Source organism: Fragaria vesca, linkage group LG5 (assembly GCF_000184155.1).
Source record: "Fragaria vesca subsp. vesca linkage group LG5, FraVesHawaii_1.0, whole genome shotgun sequence".
Classification (NCBI taxonomy): Eukaryota; Viridiplantae; Streptophyta; class Magnoliopsida; order Rosales; family Rosaceae; genus Fragaria; species Fragaria vesca.
The window spans coordinates 16,540,809-16,551,778 of record NC_020495.1 but is presented as its reverse complement, the minus strand read 5'-3'; the positions used below and the strand labels follow the sequence as shown (position 1 = coordinate 16,551,778).

The 10,970-nt window shown below is 35.4% G+C and overlaps 1 protein-coding gene across 1 annotated transcript; it reads left to right on the top strand.

Moving 5' to 3' along the window:
- The first annotated feature begins 5,061 nt into the window (after window positions 1-5,061).
- Window positions 5,062-6,559, top strand: LOC101313701 (F-box protein At1g10780-like). Its single transcript, XM_004299899.1, has 3 exons — window positions 5,062-5,803; window positions 5,949-6,229; window positions 6,323-6,559. The coding sequence occupies exons 1-3, from the start codon at window positions 5,062-5,064 to the stop codon at window positions 6,557-6,559; spliced, it is 1,260 nt and encodes a 419-aa protein (XP_004299947.1).
- Window positions 6,560-10,970: the final 4,411 nt, after the last annotated feature.

Here is a 10,970-nt window from a genome sequence, read left to right as displayed (position 1 = left end):
TTCCTTTTTCACTCTCTTTCTCTCACTCTCGACTTCTCTCTTCTCTCCTTCAAGTCTCACCCACACACACCCAGAGTCCACTTTGTCATTTACCGAATATTCTACTTTTTTTTTTTTTTCTTGATCTAATTCAATTTTTTATTATTTTGTAGTAGGCTACCCAACGTTGAGAAGCAGAAAAGGGTGAAAGAGAGAGTGAGGGAACATAATTCATAAAAGTTTAGAGAGACTGTTTCATTTTTCTAGAAGAAGAGAGAGACTTTGTCAAACGGGCATAAGAGCAAGTCCAATAGATTTTTTAAATTTTTTGATTTTTTTTATTTTGGGGAATATATGGTCATTTTCTACTTCAACAGTTTCCCTATCTCATTCCCTAAAATAAGAAAAAAGATGAAAGAGAAGCTTTGTTTCCCTATATTTACAGATTCTTTAAAAATATTTAGGGAAAAAAGAATTGAATGTTACACATTATTCAAGACTCAAAGATAAAAAGAAAACATAATTTATTCTAAAAAATAAACTTTTATATTTTTATACTTATTATTATATTATAATAAATGAGGATTGTTATTGTAATAAATATTTGAATCTTTAAAATAGGGAAACTATTGGATTTGGTATACAAAATTTTTAGAGATTTTGAGTTTTGCTTCCCTATTATGTAGAAAATATAAGGAAGCTGTTAAACTTGCTCTAATAACAAAATTTATCATAAGTTTTATTTTGGTGTCAATTTGTTATCCTATGTTTTATTTTAATCGTTTGTTATCTTAGGTTTTCTAAATTAGTTTTGTTACCCAAGCTTTTATTTAGTCAATTTGTTACTCTTCCATCAAATTTGATAAACTTAAAACTTTCAAGATGAACCGATTATGACAATTTACTTATTAAAATTTCAAAAATGACCATTTTCAACCTTAGATTTTCAAAACCTTAACACTTAGCTTCTTAATTCAGCTTGGGTAGCAAAGCTAATTTAGAAAACATAAGGTAGCAAATGTTTGTGTTTGATCTAGATGATTTAATTATCAATTTACTTATAAGACCATCTCCCACCATAGGCTAAAAAGCCAAATTTAGCCTATGTTTACTCCCACCATAAGCTAAATTACATTTTCCAAGATAAAAAATTTGGCTTGAGCTATTTGGTAAGCCAAATTTGGCTTATGAAGTTTGTAAGCTAAAATTAAATGTTATTTTATTCAACTTTACATTTCTCCTTTTAATTTACACTATCATCAAAATTAAAAATTCGTTAATCACAATCATCGTGAAGATCTTGACGAGATCTTTCTTACGAGCTCCATATCGAATATATTTATATAATATTTTTTTTATGAGTAATTATTGATTTAAACAAATATATGAGAAAATAAAAATAAATGGCTTTACCTTTGGATTTAGCTTATGGTGGGAGTGTTTTTTAAGGCCAAAAGGCTATAAATTTGGCTAAGAATTTAGCTTACGGTGGGAGAGTGGGAGACTCTGGTAAGCTAAAAAAAGATTCTACAGAATATTCTTGTTTTATAGGTTAAATTTGGCTAAGAATTGAGCCTACCATGGAAGATGCTCTAAGAGTGAACATTTCTCATTGACTTAGTCCTGTGTTGTGTAAGCCCTGTGTGGCGTCCCGGTTATTTCACTTTACCACTTCGTGTGGCGTTCAGGTTATTTCCCTTTTTCGTTTCGTGCGGTGTCTCGGTTATTACTTTTACCGTTTTGTAGAGGGTCTCAGTTTCTCAAAATTGTTGGTGAAAGATTAGGCCATAGTAATGCTTATGTTATAAATTCAGTTATCAATTTAGAACTAATTGTGGCAATTTACTTATCAAAATTTCAAGATTGACCATTTTCAACCTTAGATTTTCAAAAACTTTAATGTTTGGATGAAGAAATTGACAAATTAAAATGACGAAAAGGTATAGTTTTGAATACATATGTAATAAATATTTAAAAAAAAAAGAACATAAGAGAGCTTTGCAAACCCTAGCAGGGGGTGGGCAATTTGCACCAAATATGCGGTTACCGACTTGAACTGCACTAAAAAATAAGATTCGGTAACTGCATCGAACTAAAACGGTGTCGTTTTATGGTCACACTGCATCGAACCGCATTAAAGCGGTTCAGTTGCGGTTTCGAGTTATAAACTGCCCGATTTAAACCGAACAACACTAAATTACATTTTTCTTATATTTTATTTTTTATTGATGAAAATTTTGGTTTGTAATATATAAAAAAAATTCATTTGTGTTTAAGTTTGCATACGCAAGTTGCTATATTTGAATGATAGTTGATATATGTGTGTGTTTATTAAGTAATCAAATATGGTATTTTAGTTAGTTACTTGATATAGATGATATTTGTAGACTAATGTGGACTCTAAATACATTAAATGCCTTACATACATTGTTAGGTAAAAATAAGCATAACTTTTGGTAACCATTTCTTGCTGAAATAAATAAATTGGTTTCACACTGAAATCGACCTGCACCACACTGAAAAATGGTGTAACCGAAATAATCGGTTCAACCTTTTTGAAATGCGATTTCGGTTTGAAATATTGTAAAATCGAAAAAACGATTCGGTTGCAGTTTGAGCCTTAAACCGATCCGAACCGAACCGTGCCCACCCCTAAACCCTAGGCAGCAATCTTCCACGATCGTCGCCGCTAGGGACCACAAGTCCAATAACGAGAAACCCAGTCAGAAGCACTCATAGTAATGCACACAAAACGGAGGGACCATATTTCACTATTCATCTATATTCGGTCTCGTGTTTTTCTTATTGTTAAAAAGATAACAAAAGACTATTCACCCAAAAAAGTGTGAACGATATCTCACATTTACTCCATTAAGCATTTTAGTATCTCATTTTATAAAAATATCGGTTTGGAATCTGACATTCACACCAATACCCAACATAAGTACTTGAAACGAAGTTGGCCGTTAACATGACTAGCCTCCGTTAAACTTTGAGGGGTGTTTTCGTCTCTTCACTCAATCTCTTCTTCTTCTTCTTCTTCTTCCTCACACTCTGCTCATCTTCTTCTTCCTCCTCACTCTGCATGCTTACTACAAACTTAGACTACTAGAGATGTGGCAGTCCATGAAATTTCTCCTAAGATCCAAATTAATCATTCAAAATTTCAATCTTTAAATTCTTTTATCCCATTCACTAAGTACCAAATATTTTTTCTCAAATTCTCTTTTTATTTCACACCATTTCACCATATTAATCACATTATCTGTGCTTGGTTTCCATTTCTACTCACCCGTGTTGAGATATGAATCCACATCAGGAATATGAGACATTGTCTGTGAGTTTATAAGGGTTTTGGTCATTCCATCCATTGCCAATTGGTTTTGGATGTGAAACCCAAGAAGCCCTTCTAGTGAGGACTCTTGAGGACTTGGTGAGGAATTTTCGGCTTATCCCACCTTTCGATCTTATATCTACATCTTGACCGTTCAGTTTATAGGTATTTATGAGTAGATCATTTATTCAAATTTTCAGCTATATTGAAAATTGTTAAGACATTCATAAGTGTGATTTATCAATTATGAACTTGAACGGTTCATATTTGACAGATTTAGTTCGTCCATTAATTTGATCTAGTTTGTTATCTTAACGAACACCAATTTGGGTGAAAATTTGTAGAAATGATTTACTCATATAAACCTAAAAACTGAACGGATAAGATGTTAAAATGTGATCGAAAATTGGGTCTTTTAAACCACAAACAAAAAAGTCCTCACCAAGTCCTCAACTTAAGGGTCCTCACTAGAAGGGCTCCTGTGAAACCCATACTACTTTATCATGGATATATAATATATCTGTCAATGTAAAAATAAGGAAAAGTTCGTCAAATGACATATCCCTAGAAATGAACAAAAATACCCTTATTGGAAGAATCATGTGTGTGTATCTTTTAACGTATAGTAGCTGGTTAAAAAAACAAAACACAACAATATGAAATACTATTATAGTATTATGACATCATACTTAGGGATATCATATCGAGCACGTCATACTTAGGGATAACATAATTTGAGAGAGACCATATATGTTATTAGTCATGTCTTGGAAAGCTCTTGGTCACCCTTGACATTTTTAATTAAATAGACAGTAAAACAGTCCATCATGTACATATTATATCTAATATTCTCTCTAAAGTCTAAACCCTACAAAATAAAAATTACAAACAACATTAGGAAAAACATGTTTAGTTTTTAAATTTGAAGTTCAAAATAATTTGAAAAGGAGTAAAATAGAAAAAAGAAGCAAAAACGAAAGCAAAATTTGAAATTTGAAACCCTTGCGAGTGGCATAAGCGCGCCTCCCAACAAAGCCTTGTGACGGGATTCGCCTCATTCTCCAATCTCTCTTATATATAGTTTGTTAACAAACGCCAAACACCCCTTCCTCACTTGTCTCATGCCCACTCTCACTCTCAGATCCAATCCCCCATTTCAAATTTACATTTTAAACTTCTTCCTCCTTTTTTTACACAATATTCTTCACAATTTCAACTGTAAGCTCCTTCTCCTCTCTTTACAATTCCTGGGTTGTTCATTTTCTTCACAGATTTATTAGCATTGCTGTTCATATTTTGTTGTTTTCTGATTTGGGTCCATCCCATATTTCTCTAAATCCTTATCCTCTATCTGGGTTCTGTGGATTCAAACCCAAAAGCTTAAACCCATGTCATTATAATCGTTTCAGCTAGTTCTTTCATTTTTAATATGAACTCATATGTAAATCTGTATTGAATTTAATGGTTTATGGTACCTGGATTTCGATAAGTCACTGTTGCTGGGTTTCTTGATTTGGCGTCTCGATAAGGACAATCCCATTTGATATATGCAATGCAGATGTATGAAACATCTAGATTAAACTTAAATGTCCTAGATTTCATATACATTACTGAATTGAATTCTTCGTATCTATTTTCTTAGGAAGAATTAGTAATTGTGTAATGTATGTTGCTTTTTGTGGAGCTTTTTGTATTTTTTTCGTTGTTTTGGTAATGACTGCTACCTATTTGATTGTTGTTCTCACAGAATGGAGTCCCTCCCAGATGCTATTGTTCAATACATATTGTCGTACATGAATAATGCCCGAGATGTGGCGCTTTGTAATTGTGTATCTAAGCGATGGAAGGATTCAATTCCGTACATCCGGAGTCTTATCTTCCCTAGGGGCTCCTTTGATAATCTCACAGGCAGTGACACTCCCGATGAAATTGTATTGAAGATGATTTCTCTGATTGAAAGATTGGAAAGTCTTGTTGTGTATAGCCCATTTTCGGGTGCTGGGCTTGCGTCATGGCTGACAGTCATAGGCCCCTCCCTTAGGTATCTTGAGCTTCGAATGGACAATCTTGGTGAACAAGACATCTTTAATGAACGCCCTTCGAAATTGGATTGCTTAACTGCTGCAAAGAGTTTGGAGTCATTAAAGCTTTGGGGAGTCTTAATGACCTGTTCCCCCAAGTGGGATGTCTTCGAGAAACTCAAGAACCTTGAAATTGTTGGTGCAAGGGTGGAGGATCCTGCGTTGTCAACTGTGCTTCGGGCCTGTCCTAACCTGACCAAACTGTTGCTGCTTGGTGTTGACGGAGTTGTTGCAGTTTCAATTGAGTTGCCACTTCTGGAGCAGTGTAAGCTAGACTTCTACGGCTTGGGAAATTGTTCATTTTCTATGAACTGCCCAAAAATTGAAGTCCTTGAGGTGCAAGGCTGTAGTTGGATTCGGGTTCAGAAGACAAAGCATTTGAGGAATCTTTCGATTGCCAATACAGCAGGTAATGATTGCCTATGATGACTAGAAATATGAAATATATTGCATGCATTTTGCTTGTTCTTTTTCTCCAACAGACAGTATGGTGATTCTGTGGATTATTGTAGGGGATCATTTGTGGTTTTTTTTGTTTTCTTGTATGTTTTCAGGGAGAGTGTACATGGTTGATTTTGATAAACTTGTGGCTCTGGAGTCCTTATCCATCAGGGGTGTCCAGTGGTGTTGGGGTGCAATAAGCAGTATGCTACAATGGGCAAGTGAAGTGAAGCACCTCTTTATGAAGGTGGAATTCACAGGAGATTTTGAGACTCTTCATCCCTTTCCAGAGGTTGACTTTGTTGATTTTTTCAATAATCATCCCAGGCTGCAAAGTTTTGACATTCATGGAGCAATGTTTGCTGCTCTTTGTCAGAAGAACAGTCTGAAAAATGTGAGTAGATACTATTTGTAATTATATTTCACTTTCTTTCTCCAAGAAAATCTTCAGGTTTTTTGATTGAGCTGTGTCTTGTTATTTTGTCAGGTTGATTCAGAATTTGTAATTCCTTGTCTGGAGGAAGTGGTGATCACAGTGCGATCACCGCTGAATGCTGAACAGAAAATGAGCACTCTAGAATCCCTGTTGAAGTATGGGAAGAATCTCAAGAGCATGGTGATCAAGGTTCTTCAGATGAAGAGCAACCATAGCAGTGCAGATGATTTCTTTGATGAGATATGCAGGTTTACATGCATGAACCGAAAGATAGTTAGAATCGAATAAAGCTTACTAGGGGGTACTCAATTTTCCTCTTTTATTTCACATCATTTCCTTCAATTCTCTGATTTCAGCTTAGACTGCTAATTTTGGTTGAAACTTATGATCATTATTCATTGAATGGATACAATATCCAGACAGAATAAATTACTGTCTATGATTATGGGTATCCAGACAGAATAAATTACTGTCTATGATTATGGGTCTCTTTAATATATTTGACATAGTTTGTGCTATATTTACAAATAAGTTATGACTGTAGCTGTTCCCGTTTGGGAAGTTGACTGCAACTATTCTGCAAGAGAGTTGTATGTATGCAATGTTACTGCAACCAAGGCATCTTTGTGTTCTTAGAGGTGGCATGGTTATTTGCAAACCAAAAGGAAGTATGTATATCTAGCAGCTGCCATCTATCATTGAATGGTATCTCATTTGTTGGCCATATGACTACAAACTTTTGTCATAGAACTCAACTGGACATAGATAGCTACTGGAAATTGTTTGATTTTGAGATGATTCTCATTGTGTGGCGTAGTAGGTGTAATGCCTGAATTGCAGGACCTCATAGCCAGAATATTTTGTTATGAAGGAACTCCTTTATCTTCAATATGAAGATGAAGAATCCAGTTGTAGTAGTGACTTCTTATGGACACAATGAATGCTCAAAGCTTTCTGAAACTGCCGAATGCATGTCAACTACCAATCTAGATAACCCTTTATCCACAGCCAGATTGCTTATCCCCAAATTTATTCGTTAAACATTTGCCCAACTTTTCCAGTGAAACCTCCAACCAAACCATTAGACGCTCTAATAAGTCCATCATCTCCAACCCTATCACTCATAACTATTATAGCATGAGCTTCACATCAGGCAATTTTTCAATTTCCATTAAGTGTCATTCTAGTATTCCCCATTCTTCTTCATTATCTCAGATCATCATACTCGAATCAATTCCATGTTCGTCTCAACTCTTCGTCGTTTATCTGCACATTCTATCACTCAGTCTCAGCAGAACCAGTAGTATCACCTTGTCCAACCCACCACAACCAACTACAATGTTTTATCAACAACAAATGCATTTATCAGTACACCAACAACAATTCCAGCTTGAATGGTCTCTGTCTAACAATTGATGAAATCCTGGGTACCGACTTTTACATTTCAGATTGTTTTCTGCAAGACCAGGTAAATCCATCTAGTGAATATGATATTCACACTAGCGGACCTGAAAATAGGCCACCTAACTCTGATCTCATGCTCACAAGCTCCAACTGGATTATATACCACGGGACCACGGATATACAACCACCAAGTCCTTCTCAGGCAATTATTTCAAATCAAATTCCTCAATCTACCTCTTTTATTGTTACTGTCAATGGTCATCCCATTGTTATCAGAAGCAAACATGGTACAAATATAGAAAGAGTCTTTTATGCATTTGCTGCAACCATATAACAGCTTTGATCGTAAGCCATCCACATACAAGCAAGCATTAAAGTGCCTAGAATGGCAAAAGGCTATGCAGGAGGATAAGATGCTCTCATGCAGCAAGAAACTTGGACTCTGGTTTCTGTATCACCTTACCAAAATCTTGTTAGATAGCTAGTGGATATTCAAAATATAGGAAAACTGAGATGGTTCCATTCAAAACATAAAGCTTGGCTGGTGTTGCCAAAGGATTGAGTCAAAAATAAGATATTGTCAATAAGGAGACTACAGACTTTTAGTTGTGGTCAGACACACAACAGTATGACTTTCTGTAGCTGTTGCAGCACAATTTTGCCTGAAACTTCACCAAATGGAAGTAAAAATGCGTTTCTTCATGGCATCCTTCAGGAAAGAGGTCTACATTGCTCAACCCCATTGTTGTACAGACACTGATCATCCAGACTGTGTGTGCAAATTAGTCCATTCTCTCTAAGGCCTCGAACAGGCACCAAGAACCAGGAATGAAAGGTTCACCTCTTTTCTACCCTCTCTTAAGCCTTAACTTCACATGTTCCATGCTGATCCTTCTCTATACATTAAAACATCTGGTTTGATAAAAACATACTACTTGTTTTTATATGTGGATGACTTGGAATGATGAAACAGATTTTCAATTTATGAAATTGCTCTGCAGAAGAAAATTGGAATGAAATATTTGGGTTTGCTAAATTATTATCTAGATCTGCAGATAGAGTATTTTGATCACGGAATTTTCGTCTCTCAGGGGGTATATGCTCAGGAAAATCTTGAAACATTGACGTGCGTATAAGTAAAGCCTGTACTACACCTTGTCTTCATTTTGCAAAGTTGATTAAAGTTGATGGTCTGATGTGAATCATTATAGAAGCATTGTGGGTTCCATCCTCTTCTGTCAATACTGTTTGTCAGTTCATGCAACCTCCTATTAAAGATCAGACATGCGTATAAGTAAAGCCTGTACTACACCTTGTCTTCATTTTGCAAAGTTGATTAAAGTTGATGGTCTGATGTGAATCATTATAGAAGCATTGTGGGTTCCATCCTCTTCTGTCAATACTGTTTGTCAGTTCATGAAACCTCCTATTAAAGATCATAATGCGGCTGTTAGGTGCATTTGCATTTCACAATATGTTCTTGGTGCTGTCAACCATTTCTTTGGCATATAGATCAGCTCCACTAGAACTCCGAGCTGTTTTAGATGCAGATGATCCCAATGTTGGAAGATCCACAATTGGCTTTGTGATTTACTTGTGTAACTGTCCAATATATATATGAATTTTTACTATAAGTTGATTTCAATAGATTAAACACCTGAAAGAGGCTATGGCTCACGACCAAAAAAAGAAAGAGGCCATGGCTTACAAAAGCTTACATTCGAAAATCGACAAGAAAATCTAGATAGCTTATTTATGCCAACAAACCAAATGAAAACAATATGAGAGCTTACTTTGAAGCAAACCTACACAAGAAAAACAAAACCTCACCCCTTGTATAAAATTACTCAACTAATATCCTTGTGTACAAATCACGCAAGTGTGGTGCAAACTCCAGCGATTAGAAATGTCATAGAGAACTTATAGAAGTTTGCTCAACCTCGTATGAGCATTTATTTAGGCCCAAACCAGCATCACATCAGTCTTTTGCTAGGACATTAGCGTCGCCTCCATGAGATTTGGCGTAGCACCAATCTTGTCCACCGTTGATGAGCTTGTCTTCTTAGAGGATGACCGCTAGATCTGTAAATAGACCGGATCTGGAGCGGATCGACCTAGATCCGGATCCATAATAGAAATTTTGGATCTGGATCATTAGCTCGATCCATATACGGGATCCGGCGGGTTAACGAATACTCAACCCGTTAATCCGATCCGTTTATAATAATAAGTATTTTCAATTTTTAAATAATAATTTCTTAATTTTATCATAAATTTTCATAAAACATTAAGAATTAAATTCATTTTACCCCCTTGTGGTTTAGAGTGACTTCATGTTAGTCTCTACACTTTTAATTTCATCAGTTTACCCCCTAAACTCTTCAATTTTTGTATGCCGTGCCCAAATTCTTATATTCTGTTTGAATTGACCGTTAATTCTAGATACGAGCCCCACAATTAATGTTAAAATTATCAGCAGTTAACGTCTGATTTGGACAGAAGATAGGAATTGGTCACGGTTGAGGAAAATTCAAAAGTTTGAGAGGTAAACTGATGAAATTGAAAGTATAGGGATTAACAAGAAGTTACTCATAAACCTCATGGGGTAAACTGAATTTAATTCAAACATTAATGAAATATTATAACAAAATAAAAGTTGAATTACATGGCCAAAATACTCCTTAACAATAAACTAATATAATCAAAATACTAGACCTCCAATGTTTTCAACAAAGAGCATAAAAATAACATAGCCATCAATAACCTTCAACTTCATCAAATCATACTTTAGACGCAATTTAGACGTTTAATTATTATATTATTTAATATTTATCAGTAATATTATTTTATAAAACATTATTTAATTATTTTAAAACGGATCCGGGTTCTTGATAGATCAGATCAACCTCGATCTATATTCGATCCATTTAATGAACGGGTTAACGGATCAACATGTCAAATTTTCGATCCAAACCTATTTAAAAAACACAGTTTGGAGCTGGTCCAGATTAAGATCCGGTCCATTTACAAGTCTAATGACCGCCCTATACAATCATCTTAAAGAGTCGGACGATGTGAAGGTACGCGATTAGCCAATCCAAAGCCTCTGAACCATTGAAATGGATCAAATTAGTTGTCGCACGGTCGAATCTAATCTACCGCCGACGCACACTGTTGCAAATCAACACCAACATGTTGTCATCGACGCTCCACCCTGATGCCTCACGAGTTGGACCGAAACCCAACAATGAACAGAGTAATCTCCGAACAGAGAGATCTCACGCCGCTATGCATG

Coding starts and splice junctions, on each gene's coding strand:
- LOC101313701 (XM_004299899.1), top strand. CDS start 5,062: ATGGAGTCCCTCCCAGATGCTATTGTTCAATACATATTGTCGTACATG. Junction 5,804..5,948: donor TTCGATTGCCAATACAGCAG/GTAATGATTGCC, acceptor GTATGTTTTCAG/GGAGAGTGTACATGGTTGAT. Junction 6,230..6,322: donor AGAAGAACAGTCTGAAAAAT/GTGAGTAGATAC, acceptor TTATTTTGTCAG/GTTGATTCAGAATTTGTAAT.